This window comes from Leuciscus leuciscus, assembly GCF_965113295.1.
Source record: "Leuciscus leuciscus genome assembly, chromosome: 15".
Taxonomy (NCBI): Eukaryota; Metazoa; Chordata; class Actinopteri; order Cypriniformes; family Leuciscidae; genus Leuciscus; species Leuciscus leuciscus.
The window spans coordinates 14679098-14704913 of NC_138739.1; the positions used below are offsets into that span (position 1 = coordinate 14679098).

The 25816-nt window shown below is 37.8% G+C and overlaps 1 protein-coding gene across 5 annotated transcripts in view; it reads left to right on the forward strand.

The window, feature by feature from the left end:
* LOC309476224 (SLAM family member 5-like) overlaps positions 1 to 25816 on the forward strand; it is a 232245-nt gene that overhangs the window by 5795 nt on the left and 200634 nt on the right. The window contains exons 1-5 of one of the 5 annotated variants that reach the window (XM_082139492.1): positions 6627 to 6766; positions 7321 to 7653; positions 9713 to 10167; positions 10281 to 10345; positions 18625 to 18940. The exons of 1 other annotated variant lie outside the window; for it this stretch is intronic. In XM_082139492.1, the coding sequence (XP_081995618.1) occupies positions 6718 to 6766; positions 7321 to 7653; positions 9713 to 10083 (753 nt within the window). In that variant the 5' untranslated portion in view covers positions 6627 to 6717 and the 3' untranslated portion in view covers positions 10084 to 10167; positions 10281 to 10345; positions 18625 to 18940. Of the gene's footprint in view, positions 1 to 6626; positions 6767 to 7320; positions 9346 to 9712; positions 10168 to 10280; positions 10346 to 18624; positions 18941 to 25816 lie in introns of those variants that run through there. 3 more of the 5 variants (XM_082139491.1, XR_014197970.1, XR_014197971.1) reach the window with 3 other exon arrangements.

A 25816-nucleotide genomic window follows, 5' to 3' on the forward strand; every position in this document is an offset into this window, starting at 1 on the left:
GGAGAGTTGCTAGACTGCCCTGGCTGCAAAATACATTTTGCTGCCGCTAGGGTGCGTCTAGATTTCTAGGCTAGCATTAGTAGAGTGAAAGAGCTTGAACACTTGAAAGAGCTGTCTTCAACCAACTAACATCCTTCTTGTCTCTAAACAACCAGCTGGATGTCAACCAATCTGGCTTCAAGAAAGGACATTCAACAGAGACTGCATTACTGTCAGTCACAGAAGCCCTACGGATCGCAAAAGCTGCTTCCAAATCTTCAGTCCTCATTCTCCTGGATCTGTCTGCCGCCTTCGACACGGTGAATCATCAGATCCTTATGTCCACCCTCTCATCACTGGGCATCACAGGAACTTCACTCCACTGGTTTGAGTCCTATCTCACAGGTAGGTCCTTCAAGGTCGCATGGAGAGGTGAGGTATCCAGAGCACATCACCTGACCACAGGGGTTCCCCAGGGTTCAGTTCTTGGTCCCCTCCTCTTCTCCATCTACACCACATCACTGGGACACATCATACAGGCACACGGTTTTTCCTACCACTGCTATGCTGATGACACGCAGCTCTTCCTCTCCTTTCAACCAGAGAGGAAGCTGCACGGGTCTCAAGCTGTCTGGCGGACATCTCCACATGGATGAAGGAACATCACCTGCAGCTCAACCTGGCAAAGACTGAGCTTCTCGTCCTCCCTGCCAATCCGTCTCTACAGCACGACTTCACCATCCAGCTAGAGTCATCATTAATCACCCCATCAAGATCGGTCAGAAATCTTGGAGTAACGTTTGATGACCAGCTGACCTTCACAGATCACATTTCAAAGACAGCTCGATCATGCAGGTTTGCACTGCACAACATCAGGAAAATCAGGCCTTTCCTAACTGAGCATGCAACACAACTCATCGTCCAGGCCCTGGTCATCTCTAGGCTTGACTACTGCAATGCTCTTCTGGCTGGACTTCCAGCATGTGCAACCAAACCACTACAGATGATCCAGAATGCTGCAGCTCGTCTTGTCTTCAACGAGCCCAAGAGGGCCCACGTCACTCCTCTGTTCATCTCTCTGCACTGGCTACCTCTCGCTGCTCGCATCAAGTTCAAGGCACTGACTAAAATTCCATATGTAACATTAACTAAAGTTAATAACTGCAGTATAAGGATTGTTCATTATTTGTTAATTAACATGTACTAATACATTTTTAAATTAAGGGTTTTATTTGTTAACCATAGTTAATGCACTATCAAACTAACATGAATGATTATGAATGTTAGTTTGAATGATGAGGTGCAATTGTATTGCTCAAGTATTATACCGATCAAATTTGGTTACTTTTTTGTTCATTAAGTTGGCTTGAAAAAGTTCAGTTAAACAGTTACATTTTGAATGTAACTGGTTTTATTTGTTATTTAGAGTATTACTTTTTGTTTCAGTTTGAATGAATGTCTTTTATTGACTTCAATATTTATTCATATTTATATATTTATTTCATTTAGCATGTTTTCATGGTTCAATACAGTTTTATTATTTTTATAATAAATTTCAGCACTGTTTTACTTGGAGTGTTATGTTTGTTTTTATCCAGTATCAATTTTAAAAACTATCGGTTGATTAATCGGTTATCGGCAAGTATGGCCCAACCTAGCTATCGTTATCGGTAAAATCCACTATCGGTCGACCTCTATTTAAAACTGCAGTGAACCAAAGACAGTCTCAAAAAATATGTCACAAACTACCTTGTAACCAATCAGGTCAGCTTGTGATGGTCAACGTGTGGATCTCTGAGCTGCTGTGAGTGAGTGGAGACGGGGCTCATTTGGATATTCATAGAACCGCGTATACTAAATAAGGCAAGGGTGTCCAGTTACATTCAAGCTCTTTTAAGGCTCCGGTCCGGATATGAACTGTGATCTGCGTTGCAAGTCTGGATATGAACTGTGATCCAAGTGTTGTTAAACTCATTGCGGTGTTCAGCCCATAAACTGCTCTCATGCTCATACCGTGTGTAGGCTATGTGAAATGCTTTTTATTTTCCTTATGTGTTGGTAGGTAGCCAATTTAGCCAAATGTATGCAGGGGTACGCAAACAACGTTCTTACGACCATGTCACTGAAAGACAATAGCACTGAGTTGAACAGATGACAAAGATGAATGAACAGACCTGAAAGAGCTCTCAGTGATAGCCATAGTCGATCTCCGAATGCAACGTAACAGGGAGGAGAGTAAAGATGGAAAGCTTCTAAAGCTTAGTTCCATATAAATTCAAATTCAAACTCAGTTCTAAGTTTTTCAAAAAATTTGAATTAATTTGTCAATAATTGTATCCCTTAAAACTCATATTTTATCACTAAAATGACATTTAAAACGTTTTTTCTTGTAAAAAAAAACAAACAAAAAACATAATGTCTTAAAATAGCTTGAATATAACTTTACACCCTTGCCTCATTTAGTATAGGCTACGTGGTAGCTATGAATATGCAAATTAGCCCTGCCTCCACTCACTCACACATTTACATTTATGCATTTGGCAGCCGCTTTTATCCAAAGCGACTTACATTGCATTTCAAGGTACACATTTACATTCTTATCAGTTCTTGCTTTCCCTGGGAATCAAACCCATGACCTTGATGTTGCAAGCGCCAACGCTCCACTGTTTGAGCTTCAGGAAAGCTATAGAGCTCAAAGATTCTCTCGGCACACTGAGGTAAACGCTGCACAATGGTATCGCTCTTTACAAGGTCGAATACATAACAGTAATTGCTTGACTACAAACAGCTTAAAATGTTGCTAATGTTACACAACATTCGTACTCTGTTCGCCATCTCAGTCTGCCTTCTAACAATCATCAGAAACTCTTTGAAAAACTTAGAACGTCAGAGAAAGGCATATAGTTCTTCATAACATCGTAATATACATCATACAGCCAGCCGCTATATTGCTAAATCCGATTTTTCATATCAACCGAAAAATATACCGGGATAACCTGGCTTCTCTCGAGACTTCCCTGCTAGTTCGCTGTTAATGATATGCTAAAACACGTTGATCTGATTGGTTACAAGGTAGTTTGTGACGTCAGAAACACTAGTGATTTCAAACTGTGTTTTTGAGACTTTGGTTCACTGCTGTTTTAAAGGAGTCATGACCTGTAATTTTCACTTTTCCACGAGAAAAAATGTATGTTATGATTGCCTAACGATTATACACTGGCCGGGAAGCCGATATTTAAAAGTGAAGCGTTTGTTTACCCCCTGGGTTCGTCAACCAGCCCACGTGCACGCGCACTCAAATACGTGATGTTAATTTCTGCGCCGACTTGACGTCAAGTCGGCGCAGGATATACCATATATGGACACCGCAGACCTATGCTGCAGGAAGCCCGCCCTGCCCCTCTCCCCCTCATATTCAGTCGAGCGCGATCAGATTCGAAGTACGCACTCGACCGTGAAAGATGCAGAAACGTGGTGCACACGTGAGTTGCTCTGTTGTTGACTGCCAGAATCAACATGGAAATGATTTTTCTCTCCCAAAAACGGACCAAGCTATCAGGGACCAGTGGATTAAATTCATTTTTAATGACGCGGTTCCTACAACCCTTCCCACTGGCTTAGGTGTCTGTGCTAAACATTTTACAAAAATTGCGTTGCAATGATAAGATCTTTATTCACGCGATCAACAGACTGTCTGTCATCTGCTCAGTCAGTGCTCATCATGCTGCAACCTTTCATGTGATGGAATAGATTTAAATATAATGCTTTAAATGATACTTTTCACAATTTGTTAATCTCGATAGCTGTAATAGTAAAAACGTAGTAAAAGTTTTCGAGAGAGTTCATGTAATACTAGCTATTTCATATGCAAGCTTGTCAGCCAATCACAGCAGTGGGCGTTTGCACTGCAGTCTCACAGCAGACACGCCCCTTAAAACAGAGCGTTCAAATCTGAGGCTGAAATCAGGCTTGGAAAAATGGCTTTTATTTATAAATTGACAATTTTTGATGTAAAAATCATACTAACATTATAAGGGCACCCCAGGCAACATTATAAAATAATAAAACAATCCAGTTCATGACTCCTTTAAGGAGAAAATACTCATCAATTGTGTTGACTTATGAATTTGCACATGGTTTGTCTTAAAGGGGTCATATAATGCCATTTTTGTACAAGCTAATATGATTCTTTAGGGTCTAAATTAAAAGTTTGTAATATACTTTAATTAAAAATTCTCATTAGTATTGTAAGAAAACACTAATTTTACCTGGTCAAAAACAGCTATTTTTTCAGCACGCCGTTTAAGTGCATGTGTCTTTAAATGATAATAAGCTTTGCTCACCCCGCCCCTCTGTTCTGTGCATACACCGTAACACAATAACCATAACGCGTTGTTCATTATAAACGTGGGATTATGAATTATATTGAGAACGTCGTACATAGAAAACATGCACGTAATGTCCCTGAGTGTAAAAATAGCTGCATTCATCGTGAAGCGTGCAAGCGATTTGCTAAGATTAATATAAAGATGAATATAAAGGTTAATAAAACGTTACACTCACTTCAGTTCTTCTGGAGGTGCAGCGGGAACACGAATAGTTGGTACCGATCCTTTTTTCAGGAGCAGCTTCTTAGCAAAACCAGCTTTATATTGATCCTCGTTTGTAAAGCAGTCTGGTGAAATGATTCGCGCAAACATGAAAGCATTGACGTTGATCGTGGGGAATATTCCCTTCGAAAACAAACTCAGCCACTGCGTCTTCAGCGGTTCGGATTTAGGAACATCAAAATGATGCTGTGTTCCTTATTACACCCAAGAACAGAACACCACAATCGCTTAGACGCCATTCTGCTCATAGACAGTGCTCCAGCGTATCAACAATGACCATGCAGACTTTGATTGACAGCTTGCTCACGATCGAGGGCGGGTCTGTGTTGAAACGCTGCTGTCAATCAACAATCGTTTGATTTGAGACGGGGGAAAACATATAAGAAGATTAAAAAAAAAACACTGGATGGATTTTTATCATTTTATGATGGTTGTGTACAGGCACTGCCAACACACATTTCAGTACAATCAACTTTTAAAAGTGCATGTACCATTATATGACCCCTTTAAAGCACATTGCAAACATCGTTTTGGCCATTCATTTACATGACACATCGTTTTGGTGGCCTGAAAACACAAACTTTTGAAAACGTGTTTCAAAGTGCAAGTTTTTGAAAACGACACCCTTATCGTCTCCGTGTAAACTACAAAAACGCGAATCTGTGAAAACGGTGACGTCATGCACATTTTCTTAAAGGAAGTAAAACAGGAGTTTATATCAGAGGAGAACATTCTGAAATTGGGATTACAGTGAATGTTTCTGGCTTTATGAAAATAAATTTACCCGGAAGACAAAGTAATAATACAGTATTATCAAGATGAACGTTCTTAGAATGAAAATCGGACAAAAAAATTGTAGATTATGTAATTTATATAGAAGAGCGTTTGGCTCAAGTGCACAGTAGTAAAATAATGCGTATGTGCGTAGGCACGTGGTCTTTCTTTAAAAAGTGACTATGGCTAATACATCATTATTAGTCGTTTTCACAGATCCGTATGAATGGGGATTGCTTTGATCTGTACAAAGAAAAAAAACGTTTCCGCTTTTAGCACATCATTGACGAGTAAACGTACCCTCAGATTTCTTTTATACTGCAATCAACTAGACACCTGATTAGGATTTATACAAGGGTAAATTCAAATCTTTAACAATATTGAGAGAATCTATAAAGTCAAAACACATTTAAATCAAACTCAATGTTGTTCAGATACACCAGCATCAAAAAAAAAAAAGTATTATATATAATTATCTGGATAAATTTATATATTATTAGGCTTTCACAGACACAAACAATGAGAATAAGACAGACTACTCCACTAAATAGTCAGTAATACTGCTGTAATATTTGTAGTGTAATTTGAAAAGAACATGAGTCTGGCCTAATGGCCTTTTTTAACCTGGCATTGAAGCCAGCATTGTGTAAACCATTAAGGAGGAGTTTAGGTAGAGAAGAATCCAAGAGCTGATTCTATTGTAGTATGATTTTTGATGCGGCAAAGAATCCAGTTTGACCTCTGAACTGTGAATCTTCTTGAGCTGTTTTACATGCATCAGATTTGATGGATTTATTGGATTATTACTATTTTATTGGAAATGGTTTTATTTAGAGGTAGAGTCAGACTGTGAGGTTCATAAAAACCAAAACAGGAAGCAGCTCATCACCTACAAACTAAACACACATCAGACAAACGGCCCCTTTCCTGCAAAAGCTGTTTGTCCATCCAGCAGATCAAACCCCATTTCTGAAGAAAACCCGACCGCAGCGGTTTCAGTCTGACTCAATAGATGAGCTGCTAGAGTTTTAAATATGGATATTCAATTGAATTATAAAACCAGTAAGATCTACTTTATCATGTAAGGATGAATGTAAGGAGATTCACACAATATTCCATTCTTCTATTTTTACGTAATTAATACAGTCAGAAAATCTTTCAACATTATCTTTGTTGAATGATAAAGATGAAGATTTTTGTTAAACTAGAGAGAGAGAAAGGGAGGGAGGGGAGGGGGGTTGGGGAGAGAAAGAGAGAGGGGGGGAGAGATGGTCTCTGTTGTGGGAGGATTCACATATGTTGAGTGTTTTCAGCAGATAGTCTTGTTAGATCAGACACTGAACGGCTGAAGAAAATGTTTCATATATTTGTTTTGTTCTGTTTGTGCTGGAGGTGTCCAACTGGTAAGTTTTAAAAGCATTTTATGGCTTAATATCTCACATTTGTTTCAGAACAAAGTGACAAACTACTGCTATGGTTTAGATTGGACTATTTACACTTATTATCGCAGATCAAATCAAACTAAACTTTATTTTGAGATAAACATTCAGGTCTCTGGTTGTCAGGAATTTTTTTTATTGTAATTTTTATGCCTGGAAAAGACATAGGAATATGTTAAAATGTTATAATAATGGATAATGGAAATGTCTATAATGAACAAACTCGAACAGTGGAGGCTCAGAAATGAAATGATCCATTGTGCTGCTTTCTTGCGCCTTTTTTTGTGATTTTATATACAGTATTAGTTTCATACAAAATGGACAAATGGAAATTCATGCCCAGCTATCATTCAAATTATTTAACAATACTTCTGAATCATGAATGACAAAAAATATAGTACAAATTAATTTGTCAAAACAATTGATATTTACTTTCAAACCGCAACTGATTTCATCCTCCACAAACCATTAGTCTTAAGCCTTAATCTGCATAAAACCTGTTTCTGTTTATTCTCCAGACGTGTTTGGTGATGATGAAGTGAAGTCAGTGTCGGTGATAGAGGGAGATTCGGTATTTCTATACTCTGATGTCACTGAAATAAATGAAGACGATGATTTACTGTGGAAATTTGGAACTGAAAACTCTCTCATAGCTAAAATCAATAGGGAGAAACAAATCTTCTCCACATATGATGATGGTCCTGATGGGAGATTCAGAGACAGACTGAAGTTGGACAATCAAACTGGATCTCTGACCATCACAAACACCAGAACCTCAGACTCTGGAGAGTATAAACTTGATATATTTGGAGCTGAACATTCATCAAAAACATTCAGTGTTTCTGTCTATGGTGAGTAGAGAGTTTATTTGTCCAAATGTTCACATATTCTTGTTTTGTTAAAGGAATATTCTGAGTTCAGCAAAAGTTAAAGAGATTCATCCTACAAATGAGTTCACCCAAAAATGAAATTCTGTCATCTGTCAAAGCTGTAATGGTGATGATACACTGGGCAAATTTTTTGAGCAATGTTGCCATCAACGGGCAACCAGGTGAGACACCGGGCCCACGACCGGTCTTAAGTCTCCAGATAGAAATTTGTTCCCTAGTCTCGCGTAGCCAGACCTTCAGACTGACGGCAGAAGGTCTGGACTCTATCTGAGCTTTTCTTGGCCGAGGACCGCCCAAGAGGACGTTTGACTGACATGTAACCCAACCAATCACAGTTCGTTTTGTTCTGCGTCATGTTTAGGGGCGTGGCAATATAATGTCGATGTCCCTACAATAACAGACCGGTGTGCATCTAATAAATTATTCATTCATGAACGTTGTGCAAGTTTACTGCAACAATGGAGCCGCGAACTTCACATACTTTTTGAAAATCCAGCGTTTAATTGATCCTGGCAAGCGCTATTGTCTCAGTTGTAAACACAACGGCTTTCTTCTTCCACGAGGGGTTTTGGCATCACGGCATTTGTTTCCAGGCGGGCCGATAAAGAATGAGACACACACGTCTCCCGGACATCCTGTAGAATTCAACCAATCAGATCGCGACTTCGAAACTCCTGAAGTGTTTCCAGAAAAGTGTGCCATATGCATCAGACGTTCAGCCAACGGTCCATGGGCGTGATGTCTGAGGCTGAGACTATTTGTTCCCCTTCAATGGGAACGTGCCCAAGCAACATTGGTAAAAAAAAAAAAAAAAAAAAAATCATCTTTAGAACACAAATTAAGAAATTTTTTCATAGATATTAAGCTCAAACATGCTACGTAACACAAGAATGAACCCCATTGGTTCTTGCAGAAGTTCAAACGTGCTGCGTAACACGAAAATGAACCTCATTGGTTCTTGCATGTCAATTGAACATGCTTGAGTTTCCATTTACCATAACTGATGTGTGCGTTGATGAATGTTTATGTGAATAAAAGCTTAAATCAAATCTGTTCATCACATAAAGCGATCGAGTCTCTTCAGATGATTTGGACTAAACCTCTCGATTCATATGGATTAGTTTTACAGCCTCTTTATGAACTTATTGAAGCGTCAAGGTGGTAATTATGTTGGCTGTCAATGGAGGTACAGAAATCTTAGATTTAATTAAAAATATCTTCATTTGTGTTCCGCAGATGAATGAAATGCGGGTGAGTCGTAGTCCAGGAAGATCTGTGTGTGTAAACCTCACTCCCATGATCTCAAGAGGCACACTAGCGACTAGCACCAGAGGCTAGTCTTTATCTTTCTTGTTAGAGCGCCCGACTCCTACACCAGAGACTACAGCTTGAGTCCCACTCAGTGCAGGCTGAGTAGAACCGGTTAGATGAGTAAATGATGACAGAATTTACATTTTTGGGTGAACTTACCCTTAAAATCTCAATTCGCTGCATTTATGGTATAAGGTTGATTACCACAAAAAATAATGATTTGTCCCCCATTTTCTTTTAAAAAAATTAAAAAATAAGGCACTTACTAAGAGGCGCTGGGGGCAGCTTTTGGACATTTTAAAAGCAGAAATGTAATGCTTATTTTTCTTTCTTTTTTTTTTATTAAATAACATTACACAACACTTACATTAGTTTTTTTAAAAACACTTACATTAATTCATCTGTTGAAACCTGTGTATTATTTGAGCTGTAAAGCTGTTTAAATCAGTCATTTTAGTGTTTAAGGTGTTGTGATGTCAAAGCAAAGAGTTAAATATAACTTTACACACAAAAGGATAGTGTGTGATTTTGTTTTCACATTAAACTCATGTTAACACTCATATTGTTCTCATCTTGTCACTGTACAGTGAGTATTTTGATGTTTGCGGGTCAGCCCTGTTCACTGTCATTGTGAGTCTCACTGTAACCCAGATTTGTGCTTTTCGGCTGAAAATAAATTGTGTTATGTTTATTCTCTGATGTTTTCCAGCTCAACTGCGCACTCCTATCATTACCAGAGACTGTTCTTCATCATCGTCAAATTGTTCATTGCTGTGTTCAGTGTTGAATGTGTGTGATGCGACTCTCTCCTGGTACGCAGGAATCAGTGTATTGTCCAGCATCAGTGTGTGTGATCTCAGCATCAGTCTCTCTCTACCTCTGGAGGTGGAATATCAGGATAAAAACACCTACAGCTGTGTGCTGAACAATCCCATCAGCAACCAGACCACACATCTGGACATCAACACACTCTGTCACACATGTGCAGGTACCACAGCACTGATGATATATGTGTGTGTTTACAAATTCACTCACACTAATGACTCTCTTCTTCAGTTCCTCCAGTCTCAGTGTCTCTGATAGTGTTGATCTCTGCTGGATCTCTGATGATTGTAGTTGCAGTAGTCGGGATCTTCTGCATCTGCAGGAAATGTAGAAAAACAGGTCAGGAATTGAATTATTAAATATAAATATTAATGCATTTGAATCAGATATACAAACTTCTCTACAAGAATGCAAGCTCTGTTGTTTTTAACTCATCTGTATTATTGTTAAAGCAGTTCAGACCCAGGAGGAAGACAGAACTGATTCAGCATTGTGTAAACCAACAACACGACAAAAGGTAAGATCATTTATGACTGTGTTGCAAGAAGTTGTTGCAGTGAGTTAGTCAGATTGAAGTTTGCTGCATCAGACGGTCAGTTAACAGACCTGTGAATCCATTATTATTATTATTGCCTTGGGTGCCGATTAAAAAATGTGTTTTTTTAAGCATGTTTTTATTTACATTAAGTGTATGTACTGTTTGCAACTAAAAAAGTTAATTAGCATAAATCGAAATGTATTAGCACAGAAAAGTATTGCTTTTTACTCAGTCCTTATTCTATTTCTGGCATACTCCACACGCCTGCGCTAGTTCTGACGTGAAGGACAAATTAATTCACAACGGTTTTTTAGTCGTGTTCAGTGTAGACACGGTGTCTGTTCCCAACTGTCAATACCCAACATTCTGCCACCAACTTTTGTGTTAGCGGAAGATGTTTTTTTTTTTTTTTTACCTTGGTCATATATTTTAGTACATTTTGATTTAGTTGTAGCGTAAACGACTCGGGGTTAATGCGAATTAGCTCAAGAATATAGGGAATTTTGGCAATATTAATATTTATAACGCATGGTCATAATTCATAAGTCGCATGTACATTTATTTTATCAATTTTCGAGATTACCTTGTTCTGTACTGTCTGATCATTACAGTTAAGAAGGGGTATCCCTTTTAAACTCCACGAAAGTTTTATCTTCTGGCCGCGAATATCAAACTTTCTGAGTTTATGAATTAAAACTACTCAAGGTAGTCAATATCGAGCTTGTAGCTTAGATCTTGAAGTTTCATTGACTTTTATAAGGTGGGTTTTCAAACACAGAGACAATTAAAAGTATAAATGGGTTTATTAATAAAATGGCACACGCTAGAGATTATAAACTACAAATATAAACGTACGTAAAAATGCAAACAAACCAATAAACATTTAACCGAACACAAAAACATGAAATGAAAGAAAGAAAGATATAGAGGGAAGATAGAGGGTAACTTAGTCCACAGACCTAAGACCTAGACACCTGGAACAGCTTTTATAGGAATCAATATACTTGCGAGTGCTCTTTTTGGTCAGGCTGAAGCTGATGCAAGAAGCGAGGATGGTGTCCTGTTTCTGCTGCGTCTTCCGGTGTCGCGGGAAGCTTGAAAGGCTCACTGAATGTGATGTTACCGAGAAAGTTCAGATTCGTCTCCCGGGATGGGAGAGGCTGGAAATCTTAGTTGCAGAGACCGGCAGCTACGACTGGAACATGGGTTCGTTCGATGGAGAAGGCCAGGGCCTCCTTCAGGTGTTCCTTGGAGAAGCGCTGCGCCGGGGAGGAGGGTCCAGAGAAGTTGGATGAGTTGGAAGCGGAAGGATGAGAGAAGAGAGAGCGAGATGAGAAGAGATTTTGGACTTTTATCAGTGTCCCAGGTGCCGTCCCCTCCTTCGTGAAGGACGAATCAGCTGTCGAGATTTTTCGAGCGGGAAGATTCCTTTGTCCGGTTAGACACGCCCACTCGAATGAGTCATGATTGACTTTAACTGGAGAGGATTTTCTCCAGACATATGAACTTATAAAACAATGCGCATCACTGAATTCTGTTATAGGAATTCAACTCCGTTAGCTGGAGAGGATTACAAAGATATCAAAAATAGAATCTAGGCGTTGTAGCCATGCAACGATACATTATTATGCATTTGTATAGGCAATAGCAGTTCTATTAAGGTCACAAATAGGACATATGCTTTCCTATGGGTTACACACACCTCTTAACACACAAATTTATATATTTAGTACCTTTAGGAGTGACTTTATGGGTAAAAGTCCTTTTCTGTAGGGGGTTTCTGTTTCACAGTCCAGAGTGTGTTTGTATGTGTGTGTGTGTTGGAATGTTGCGACCCTGTTATCTCATGCATAGGGCTGGATAGCTCTGTGGTCAAATTTTATGACCTGCCAATGAGCTCGGGTTACGGGATGCGATTCTACTGGGAGAACATTCTTCAAAAATACATTTCAGATCCAAACACTCGAAGATCATAACTGTATGATCACAACAACATTAATCACGCATACCTACAGGAAATTCAGATACCAGTCTGAGTTACACACATTTTAAGTTAGACACAAAAGGATGTTGGTGTGTGTGTGTGTGTGTGTGTGTGTGTGTGTGTGTGTGTGTACGTGTGTGTGTGTTCTGGAATGTCACGAGTCTGCGAGGTTGTAAAAGTCACAGGGAGTCCAGAGCTGAAATGGGGGTTTTAGAGGGGATTCTAAGAAAACAGGGTTTCCTTATGTGACTCAAATGTCCCTCGGGGGAGCCACAAAGATGCAATTTTGACCGTTCAAGCAGACTTGGAGATCAGGATTTACTAATTTGAACAGCATGTGACCGCATGTCATAGTCATTGTCGTTACATAGTACATTTTGATTTCATCCATCACGGGTTAAAACGATATACTTCGATGTTTGCCATGGTCGAGGAGACTTAAAGGTGAACTAAGTAACTTTTTTTTACCTTAACTGAACAGCTTCGGAGTCATTGGAATGGTTATAGGGGAGCGCGGGGCACAACCTAACGTGGGGCTAGTTGTAACACGCTTGTTTTAAATACTTCCGCTCATGCTTGGATGACGAAACTTTGTGTATTTACTAGTTGCCATATCAACACTATATAGAAAAAAAAATTCCGCCAATTTTTTTTTTTTTTGGGGAAGATATCCATAGACATTTATTAAACCATAGCAAAAGTAAATTTCTTACTTAAGTTAATTTTTCATCTCTATTTTTTGTGTTTATTTAAAATAAGACAAATCTGATATTATTTTAATCTCCAAGATGTTATTTAACAGTTGAGATAGTTCTTTAATGCTTCGCTAACTAGCAGAAGACACTAGCAGGGTTTAAATCCCAGTTGTGCAGGCGGGGGCATGTTGTAACATTGCGTTACAATGTGCCCCTATTAGAAACAGGGTTCCCGCGGGGTCTTAAAAAGTCTAAAATTCTGAACTTTAAATTTAAGGCCTTAAAATGTCTTAAAAACGGCCAGATTTTCATCCGTGGTCTTAAATTTCATTTAGTCAGGTCTAAAAAAGGTCTCGCCAACAGGCCGTTCACATATCGCATCTTTTGCGCGCTCAAGTTCGTTCAAATGTAGGCGCGCGCTCATAATTGAAGCGACGCACTCGTTTTTTTTCAGGCGCAGCGAGATAAAAAAAAAAAACTAAACTCTTCAGAATGCCGCAAACGCACCGCAGGTCATGTGACAAGAACCAACCAATCAGCTTCGCCCCTTTCCGTAACAACATTGAAAGCTCACTCAACTGGAAGGATGCGGGTGCACCCAAACACTACGGGTGTTTTTCTCTTCTCCGTAAATAAATCTTGAAGCAGAGCTACAGCAAGCGTTTCTCGCCGGTGGAAATCCATTAGCCACTAAAACTTCTTTGTCATTGTGGAGAGCGGTTGCATAGCAACGACAGACGCCGCGGGAAAATCCGACCGAATTTTACTGTTAATAATAAAAGATAAGCTAAGTGCATTGTAAATGTCAGTAATTTATCTTTTTATAAAAAATGATTTAAAGTCTGAAATATGTGAGGTTTATCTTTTTATAAAAAAACTGCCTAAACTTTATATGAACTTGTACATGTTAGTACATGTTGCAAGACACTTTTAAAATCTGGCTATCATTTTTAATGGTATTATTTTAATGTTTATGTAAACAAAAAGTGCATATTGATGCTAATTTTATTTGTTATTTGCTGGTTTTCGACATTGTGTAGTATTAGTACTTTTTGACAGTGGTGGACGAAGTACACATACCATGTACTTGAGTTAAAGTAAAGATACTCAAGGTAAAATATTACTCAAGTAAAAGTAGAAGTGCTGCCTTTAAACATTCACTTGAGTAAAAGTACAAAAGTATTTGCCTTCAAATGTACTTAAGTATCAAAGTACTATGATTTTTGTATGGCTATAATGTCCTATTATAATTTTTGTCACAAGACTCTTGCTTAACTCAGTCTACGTGAAGACTCTAATGTCACTCCTGGCACATCAATCTATTAATAAAATGACATTAATTAGTCTATATATATATATATGTATATATATATATATATATATATATATATATATATATATATATATATATATATATATATATATATATTATTATTATTATTATTATTATTATTATTTATTTTTGAATTGAATATTTTTTGTGTGTTTAATTTTGGACGGAAGGGGACTGTTTCCATAAGGTATAATACATTTACAGTATTTACTGTATATATTTTTCACGAGCGTATATGGTCATAATTATAAACATCCTAATGTTATGATACATTCACATAAATCTGCACAATGCCATTAAATAAATACACACACACACACACACACAATTTCCCTCCCAAATTAAACACCAAAACGTATTAATGCAGTGTTTCTGCTACTCCCCAGAAAAAAAAAATGCTATTATATGCAAGTAATTTTAGTGTCAACGTAATAAGCAATGTTCATTATGCGTCAGTATTTACCGATAATTGCTGCAATAATAGCTGCTGCTCTCTGCCCCGCTTAAAATCATTGGCAACGCAATTTGTTTGGAACTATTGAGAGCTACACGAATCACGTGACCGCGCGGCGGCGAGATCACAGTAGGTTTGTTCGACTTGAACTGGCGCTGCACACTGCACAGACCAGTCGGTGAATGACATTAAAATACCGCAAGAGCGATTAGAGAGTAGACGGCTCTGTATGCTTTTCAATCGCTCTCGCGATTTCGCTCTTTGATGTCATAAACTGATTGATCTGTGCAGCGCCGGTTCAAGTCGAACAAGCCTAGTGTGTCGCAACCTCATACTGTCTGGTCGCAACTCTCATATTTAACGGCTCGCGCTTAGTATACAGCCAAGGCAAGTTCAAAACAAAGCACGCACGTTGTAGGCTACTGTGATTGGTTGCTCGTTTGACCAGTTAAGTTTTTATCCACTCATAAATAAAAAGGAACGACTGATTTTGAAAATGTAGTAGAGTAAAAAGTAAGATATTTGACTTTGAAATGTAGTGGAGTTAAAGTAAAAGTCTTCCCAAATTTAAATACTTCAGTAAAGTACAGATACGCAAAAAAGCTACTTAAGTACAGTAACGAATTACATTTACTTCGTTACTGTCCACCACTGCTTTTTGAACAGGATTCTGTGATAACCGTGGTCATTTTTGTCACAATAATCATTGAAATGAAATGTTCATGCCATTTCATCTCTAGTTATGATCAACTATGATCAACTAAAATCAACTAATTATGTGTTTTTTACAGTATAATATGCATAGTACAATTTTCTATAAAAAAAATAATATATCTGATTCTGATTCTGACACACGTTGTTGGGTGTGGAAGGTTACTAATGTGATTGTTTTATCTGTAAATTAAATTAATGTTTTTTCAATTACTTAATTCATTGAAATAAAATGAATTCTTTGATTAGAATTTTTTTTTGGCAATGCGTCGTGTAGGTCTTAAATTTCAAACTTTATGGTCTTAAAATGTCTTAAAAAGGTCTTAAATTTGACTTGCTGAAACCTGCAAGAACCCTGTAGAAATATGCTATTATATTCTATACTTTTATTAATTTTATTGGGAAACCGTGAGAAAAAGGTGAATAAAGACTGAGAGTCAATGTTCAGAAATGACTAATTATTTATTTGTTTTGAACTATGTTGTATAGCTGTGTTTTCATGTGTTCGTAGTCAAAACTCAAAAATTTGTTTATATTTAATTATTAAAAATTGCCATTATTTTATATGAAAAAGTTTTTTAATTGTATTTATTTAGAAAATATTTTAGTTTGTTTTGTATATATTTTTTATTAGATCAGATAACATTTTAAGCTGTCATATGTTATGTTACAATGTGCCCCACACATGTTACAATGTACCCCACCTATGGGGCATGTTGTCACATTTCACTTCCATTCTTTCGGGGTATGTCAAGAAAAAATATACTGTATTAATAAAACAAAACCACATAATTGTACTAGACATGTGGGAAATTAATGTGGGAAAAAATAAATACTCTGAACCATAAGTAGATTTACACAAACTGAGAAAGTCAAAAAGCGTTAGGTTGTGCCCCGCTCTCCCCTATTACTTATTTCGGGTTGAATGGTGGTCGTTTCGCACCCCCCTGGTGCCCGCGAGCGGAAAATACGCACTTGCAACTTTGAGCCGGCGGGCCGCCGGCCGCTGCGTCAGGACGTCTCGCGTGATATCAGGTCTCGCGATGTAAACAATTGCTTTACGGCCAAAAGAAATCTGCTAAAATGCTGTCATTATTGCGCTCCCTCACGCTGTCCGAACCCGAATGAAGAAGACGTTTTAAAGAATGTCCCATCTGCTTTGATGTCGTTAATCTACTAGCCTCTGGTGTCTGAGAATCACCAACGAGTTTTTACAACAGTGTTGTCAAATATCTATTCCGAAGCTGTGGGGGGAGCTCTAGAGAGAAACCTGCGAGCAAAAAGCGAGAATACAGCGAAGAAATCCCGAAGCTACTGAGTGCTTTTCACCCATGGGAACATTGATCTTTATTGAAAGTGGGTCATATATGTAGTCGAAATGTAAAATAAATTTTGAATTTGGTGCCTTATTGACCGAGGAAAGAAAGAAAGTAACTTCAGGACGCATTTGTATGAAAGACAACAACTCCCACAATGCACCACATTGCACAGCTGCGCAAGCCACTCCCACTAATCCAGAACAGCATATGAATCACTCATCCGTCTATAAGGCTAGCTACCACCGGAGCTTGAAATTCATTTCACACAAAATGTCTAACGTTAGTTAGTTGGTGAACTCATTAGTGAATTACTCCTCATTTGTATTTCTTTCGAAGTGGTGAATTATTGCATGGTAACGTTACCGGGATGTTCAGTCAGATGCAGTGCGAAACTAGGATGGTTCCCAACACAAACGTCCGTGTCCTCGTCTGATTCAGAGATTTCGTCCAGGAGAAATTGGCATCGTTGAAATTCTTTGCCGCACACGGACTCTATCTCTGTGTTCGTAGTTGCATAGTGAGCTCACCGGCGCCACCAGTCCGCCCTAACTCGAGCCAGTCCGGGCTCCTCGTCCGCGGCAGGCAGGTCTTCTGCCTCGGCTGCTCTTCGCTATAATCCGGCTTGTAAAGGTAGCCACAAACACCTGATTCGAGCATCAGACTTCCGAAATCCTCTTCTTCTACATCTTATTGAGTAACGTTACCCTCCGCTATTGTCATATCTTCACAGCTGGCTCCACAGTGCCTGTTAGCTTAGCTTCCAAACAAGATGGAGGATATTGCTTTTAGTTTCAGAAAGTGACGTCCCACCCACTGATCTGTAATAGGCCTGTAGCGTGAGCGGGTCCCGCCCCCTGGAAAAATGTGTTTGTAGTCTCTACACTTTTCAATGAAATGTGACTTCCTGCTTATTATGACGCAAAATGATGATTTTTACGTCATAATAAGCAGGAAGTAAAACACTTAAATCCTTATTTCTCCCATCTCAGGGAAAAATTTATGAAAAATCCACGTTTATTATAATATATGACTGGGTTTCTAACAATACAAAGCTTAATGCAAATGGGTGAAGTGTCCCTTTAAGCGCAACATGCCTTCAGACGTGATGTGGAATGCTTGTCCTTCTCTTATTGCGCTCTTTTATTTACCACAGAAAATTGTTTTCAAACATGAAAATATACATGGGTGCCTGAAAAACAGGGCAAGTTGGCATTTGACCAGCATTTTAAGGGGCCCCTGGGCTTTACCTTTTGAGGGGCCCTTTATCCCCCAGAACTATTACTTACATTCACTCATTTTTTCTAAATCACAAAGTGCAAGTTATCGGCCTTTTACTTTGCAGGAATAAATGCCATCATCCGAACCTATAGGCCTGTCATATTAAATGTACACACATATCACTGCATGAACTACATATTGGCACACAGTCCGAACAGTGGCTGAGACAGAAACATTGAGACTGTTGTTGTAAGCAGCTTTAAGCAAATTAAGTTAGGATATGCTTCATATGGAGAGCTATATGGCGCTTTCTCATCCCGTTTGTTCTGAATTTGAACACCGAACTTCAAACTCATTGATGCCATTTGTTCATTTTTGAAGATAATTTTAGCCTGTTTGGTTTAGATTTAACAGTTTGGAACTTTGGACTGCTGAGCCCTTCCTCAGCCCGGGGCCGTTGCATTAATGCTGCCCTGAATGTAGGCCTACCTAAATGACTTGCATGTATGATGTCATTCCTGATTGAGTTTGTGTTTCCTTACAGAAATCAAAGACGGATGCTGTGTATGAAAATGTCCCCAAAAAACGATGATCAAATCCTGTATGTACTGGATCTGATGTTAGAGTTAGTACTGCACACTGACTCACACCTCTTGACCACATTTATTCTCAGACAGGATATATCGGTTTTGACTTCACTCTTTGTATCATATATTTTGGTATTGTGGTGTATGAAATTCTATTTTAATTTAGTGGTTCCCCAATATAATAGCATCCAGAAACTCAACTAAAATGTTCTACTTTTAATTTATCATATGAAAATATATAAACATTCATTATTAAATATTAATCACACCTGTCTCTGTGTTCCTTTGCCTGTCATTTACTGTTCCTGTATTATTATTTTTAGGGAAACTTGACTGGATATTAACTGCATTACATAGCCTAGTGACTGCAGTATCACACAATATGTTCTGCTGGATATTTTGGCAAATGTAACACAAGCACATCATCGCTCTCTAGTGTCCATAGCAGAGAATCACATCTCTAAATAGATTCTGCTGTTCTCATATAGAGGAACCGCCAAAGAACATGACTGCTGATGGCTATTTGAACAACAAACCTCCTATCATTCAATTGTACAGACCCTTTCCAAAAAATGTGAATATCATGGAAAAGTTTATTTATTTCCATAATTCCATTCAAAACGTTAAAGGTGCCCTAGAATTTGAAATTGAATTTATCTTGGCATAGTTAAATAACAAGAGTTCAGTACATGGACATGACATACAGTGAGTCTCAAACACCATTGTTTTCTCTTTTTTTTTATTTAAATCTCGTTTTTGAAAAACACCCCTGAAATTAGGCGAATCTTCACATAACACCGACTGTGACGCAACAGTCGGGATCATTAATATGTACGCCTCCAAATATTTGCATATGCCAGCCCATGCTCAGTACCAGGTGGAACTGCGCAGCCGAATCATCGTCCGAATCATTTTTCTTCGAGAAACATCATGGCTTGCAAACGAGCTTGCAAAAATTGTACATTTGTTTGGATGTACAAATGAACACAAATGTATTTTTTTAGTTCCTTCATCCGAGCCTCTGAAGAACCAGTGGGTTATGTGAATGTCTGATGTGTAATTGTTCAAGTTCAGACAGATAATCTTTCTCTAAAAGTCGTTCAATACTGTTTATGCATCAGTAAATCAAGCCAGTGACTAAACGATAAACTTCACGTCGTTTCTCTTAGTAGGATGAAAATAATCTTTCTTAAACTGAAATGGCGGAGTACTTTCTCTTAATTAATTACACAAAAATACAGTAAGGTTCTTAAACTCTTGTTCTAGAAAACGAAGAACAAAGAAATGTGCATCACTTTGTATTTTTATGTTTTTAATGAATTTATGAAGCCACTGCCAAAACACATGTTGCATTGTTATATTATAATACTATCATATTCTATGTTGGCGATTAGCTAATTGAGCTGTTAATAGAAAAGTCTGACAATATCATGTAGTACCTCTGAAGAAGTACAAAAAGATTAAAGAAGAATAAAATAACAGAGAGCGCTGCAGTGATTGCTTCTTTAACAGTGTATTGATTCTGAATGGGAAATAGTAAAAACATACATGTATAACATATGCTCAGTACATTACATTATCAGTGCATATAACACTTTTCTTACAAAGTAATGAACTGTAAATATAACTTAAAGCATGTCTCGTCACACTAGAGAAGTGTGGCATTTACAACTGACACAGTGACACTTGTTATAGAGAGAAAACACATTTTCAGACTAAATATTTACCCAAACCCACTAAATGACAGTATGAAATTGATGACAACAATGCAGCTGAGATATCAATTACATGCTCATGTCTGACCAATGTTCACTCCATCGTCCAATGTATTTCCTACAATAAAGTCACTTACAAAATTGATGAAAACTATTGAAATGCATAACTCAATTCACAGACATAAAGGAGTTAATTACCCAAATGTGCAAGTTTCAGATAACTCATAAAACTGAAACAACTTAATAAACTCTTATATTCAAACAATGTTGACATGAATGACTTTCTCTCTCGTGTATCGCGGGCTATGCTAACCACGTGCTCAGAAATGCTAACACATGACACACTATCACTAAACTAAAATGAACTACTTTCAATCCGTACAACTCATCAGTGTTGCATTAAACAATAGCCGCGTTTCCACTGTCGGGCCAGGGCCGGGCTAGGGCTAACAGCGAGCCGAGCCGGGCCAGTGGCCTCGGGCCTCAAGCACCGGGCTGCCGTTTCCACTGCCGGGCCATTAGCCCTGCAGCGCTGCCCTAAACCCCGCCCTTAACACGCCTTCCTGGATCAACCGTCATACAACCCCACCCATTACAGCGGGAATTATGATGTTCATTCAGGCAGGACACTAGCTTGCTAAAATTACAGAACGATCAAGATGGAGAGGACCGAAGCGTCTGTTTGTTTGCTCTTTTTGGTTTTTGCTTGGTGGAAGATGAGGCAGCAAAGCCAAGATAAGAAGATGGAGGTTCAGCGGCGACAACGCCGAAAGCTTATGTTGGCTGCAAGGCGAAAGAGAGCGATCCAACGACGTGCGATTCGGTTACAGCGAATGCAGAGTCGCCAGCAATGGATGGAAACGGTAAATATTTCCGTTTATAGTATAGTTAATTCGTATCTTGTAGTCGATGTGAGCATAACTTCAAATCATATAGCACAGAGTTGTTTTTATGAGCTTTCATTAACTGTCTTTACGTTACTGTCTGCTGAAAAAACACAAATATTTTGCTAGCTTATCATATCTTGCTTGCTATATTAATATAATTAGGAGGTAACGTTAAAGTTAAACTTTCATTGTATTATTCGTCTGATAATACATCTATTTATACCCATGATTTTGTATATGCATATGTATTTCGCATAATTAGGGAAGTAGCCTAGTGTTTATAGTACCGCTTTGTTCATGTTAGTTCACAGTGCGTTAACGGATTTTAACAAATCCCCGAGTAAGCCCCGCTCAAGCCCCGGAAGTGACAGTGGAAACGCGACTGGCCCTGGCACGCACTAGCACGGCCCGGCCCTGGCCCGACAGTGGAAACGCGGCTAATGTTACTACTCAAGGCCGAAGTGTTTAAGTTACCTGAAGAAGAAGTACAAAAAGATTAAAGAAGAATAAAATAACAGAGAGCGCTGCAGTGATTAGCCTACTTCTTTAACAGTGTATTCTTCTTCTATCTTTTAATGGCGGTTGGCAAACAACTTTTAAGTGTGCATTACCGCCACCTTCTGATATGGAGTGTGGATCACAATAACCTTTTCTCACTACCCTTTATATAACTAAATAAATACATACATACATAAATAAAACCAATAAATAACTTCATAAATACCTAAAAACATTATTAATATTCATACATTATTATTATTATTAAATACAACTTTCTAAGACAACTAAACTCATATCCTTCTACTAATCCCTGTTTTATTCAAAAACACAAATATCGCTCTATACCCTACATGCCCTGAATTCATTTGTAATATTTCCTTCATTTCAAATCTATTTTTTTCTTTTCTAAACCATTCTTTCAGCCTAATCCTTTCCTCCTCATACCTATGACAATGAATAATTACATGTTCTACTGTTTCGTTAATATTACAGACCTCACACATCCCAGTTTCATGTTTCCCTATTATTTTAAGCGTACTATTTAATCCAGTACGCCCAAATCTCATTCTCGAAATAATATCCTCTTCCCTTTTATTCCTGTTATTTTCTCTCATACCTCCTACCCTCTTCTGGATACTGTACATTCTCGCTTTTATTTCTATATTCCACTCCTCTTGCCACTTCTTTCTCATTTCTGCTTTGATTATGCTTTTAACTTCCACCTTACTATAACTTATTACCATATCTATCTCTGTTTTTTTGGTAGCATTTTTGGCATACTTGTCTGCCAATTCATTTCCTTCTACTCCTATATGGGCTGGAATCCAGATGAATTTTACTACTACTCCTACTCTATTAATTCTATAAACAGCTTGGGCTATTTCCAATAAAATATCCTGTCTTGCTTCTGATTGCATGTTCTTAATACTGGTTAACGCACTGCTTGAATCTGACCCTATTAACACTTCCCTTGACATACTATTTAACATAACATTCACTTCTGGTATAATGAACACAGCTCCTACTCTATTACCTTCTGTTTTTGATGCATCTGTATATATCTTAGTAAACATATAATTCTCCTCTATGTATCTACTAACCTGATTCCTATCAATACTATTCTCTTTTTTCCACTCTAAAAGGTGCAAATCTACCTCTAACTCCCCTAATAGCCAAGGAACTTTAGATAATGGCACAGTTGGACTTACCGTCATATCTCCTATCCCTATCTCATCAACTGCATCTCTTATTATCCAACCAAAGCTCTTAATCTGTCGTCTTTCCCTTTCTTGACAAGGTTGTAACACCTTCTGAGTCGGGTGACTTTCCTTGTGCCCTTTTAAATTTGCCCAGTACGTTAATGCTATCTGATTTCTTCTAATCTCCAATGGCATCTCATTCATTTCCGATCTCTGCTTTAGCACCTGCCCCAGAGCCATAGAGAAAGAGTTGCAACTTTGATGTCGCCGCTATGGCTGTCACGTGGTTCATGTAAGCCCCAATAGTTCCAAAACATACGCTGGCTGTCATGTTCTTCTATGGGACAGACAGCAGCGATTGCATTATTGAAAGGTAAATATAAAATAAAACACACACCCAAGTACTTTTTCAGCTGTTATTGCATTTTGTTAATGTCAGTTTTGCATTTGAAGAGGCAGGGTGACAGCGAAATACTGTATATTACTGTATATTTAGGCTATATTTTTGGAGGGAAAAGCTCCAACAGTAAAATCAGTTAACAGCCAAGGTAGCGTGCCTAGTGAGAGCTAATCACGTAGCTGCTAGCAGCTTCGTCTTTCTAACTATAGCTAGTCGACAACAAAACTATGTCAATAGCTTAAATCAAGTGAAATATGATCCAAGCTTACATGGCCTCATCGTCTGGTTTGTCATACTGTGAGTGTGTTAATGACAAAAAATAGGCTACTTACTTGGTGATTCCACGAGATAGTGGTAGATGTCTGAATAGTCCATATTTGGCCACTGCGTGGGGTCATTAATCCAGTTTTCGACCATTTCAAAGGGACACCTCTGTAACCCCGTATCCAGTAGCTACTTAACTTAAACTTTCATTATAGACATACATTTGTCCTTTCACAGACAAACACAAAGATAAATAAAAAGGATCAGGAGCTTTTTACAGCTCTTTGGCTTCTTTTATTTTACAGCTCTTAGGCCTGCATTAATAAAATAAAATTAGAACAAGGTTACAAACAAATTCATGTGCGTATGTTGTGCAATTTTTGTCAGACATTCTTTTGTGCAGAAATAATCCCCACAATTATTAAGGAATTAGACCCACTGCTTCATGAAGCATCGAAACCTTTACCAGTTAATTCAATATAAAGTGCTTTGTTGGCATGATTGTTTACATACAATACTGACAAAGCAAAAGAAAGAAATATATTAAATATTAAAAGAAATATAGCTATAATGTAACAATAACAAATAACAGTTAAACACTTATACAGTATATAGACTTATCAAGACATTTTTTTTATTTATTTTTTATTTAAATGAACATATAATTTCTATAGGGTGTAAAGCTGAAAGATGAATTTTCCTGCAATTGATGGGTAATTGTGTTTCCCCAGTAACATCTGTATTTGATCCGTTTCTGAAGAACTGGAAAATTGTGGTATATATATTTTTTTTTTGGACGAATTACTCTCTCGCCTCTGTATTTACAGTGAAAGAAAAATAGTGTCTCAGCCTCACCAGTGTCACAGTATATAAGGCACAGACTCGTTCTTCCTTTGGCAGCCATGTTTGTCTGTATCTTTCTTTCTCTATTGCCAGACTGTGATCACTGAGCCTGTATTTGCTTTGTGTCTCCAACGGCGTAGAGATATTTTGCTAGAATTTATTGTCCGTTTAGGGCTTGATAAGATTCCAATTTGCTTTGGATTTGAAGACTAACACACACATCGACACACAGCTTGTGTAAGGCTTTAACAAAGAAATGGTCCCTTAAACTATTGGCTTCAATGACCCCTATATGTTTTAACATGTTGAAGACCTTTCTCAAACACAAAACAAGTCCCTGTTTCATTTCTGGAAGCCGGGATAAATGAGCAAGCAATGTTACTGCATTCAGATATCAAATACAGACATTAAAGAATACACGAAAAGAACATTTCAGTGATCACACTGGTAACTTCTAGTAACAAAGTAAAATCTCCAGAGAAGTCATTCAACTCATTTGATATTTAGAAGGTAAAATACTGATTAATACCTTGATTATAATCACTCATTACATATACACTGAAGCAGCAGTGGATTCCAATCCAAAGTTCTTACATGAACTTTGAAAGCATATTTCTTTAGATCTTTTGATCTTTTTATCATCTCTGAAAACAACGTAACACATGGGACTGTGTGTGGAATCTGAAGTCTCAGTTATGCTGGTGCCAACATTTTAAAGCAATAATAATCAACATTACAGTCCATCTCATGATGCTGGATAAATAAATACTGACTTACACATTCAAATATAGAAGCAAGAAAACGCACGCCAATCCAGATCCGTGAACACTCTAACGGCTAATATTGCCCACAACCCATTGCGCGCTGGACGAGGATTCGATTAGAACTACAAACACCAGTAAAAAGTGTGGTAACACTTTATAATAACTGCACGCTATTAATCATTAGTTAAGCATTAGTAAACAGTTAATTCATCATTTATAAAGCATTATATACATTAATAAGCAGTTTATAAATACAGTTATAAATGCTGTATTCTTGATTTATAAGCATGTCTATAATGTGTTTAATAATTGTATTTTCTTAATTTATTAATGATCACTTTATCATTTTTAAATGAAGTATTGCATTATTTACAAACCGGTTATTTAGGAGTTGTCAGTGGCTAATAAGATCACTTAGAAAGTGTAAGTAAATGTAGTAGATTCAGGTAGTTATAAAGCATTTAGTAGTGGTCAGTTAACTATGTTTGTGAGCTAATCTAAAGTGAGGACTAGTTATGCTTTGTAAAGCATTTATAAAGGAGATTTAAAGACTCAGTTTTCTTCTAAACAGAAAAA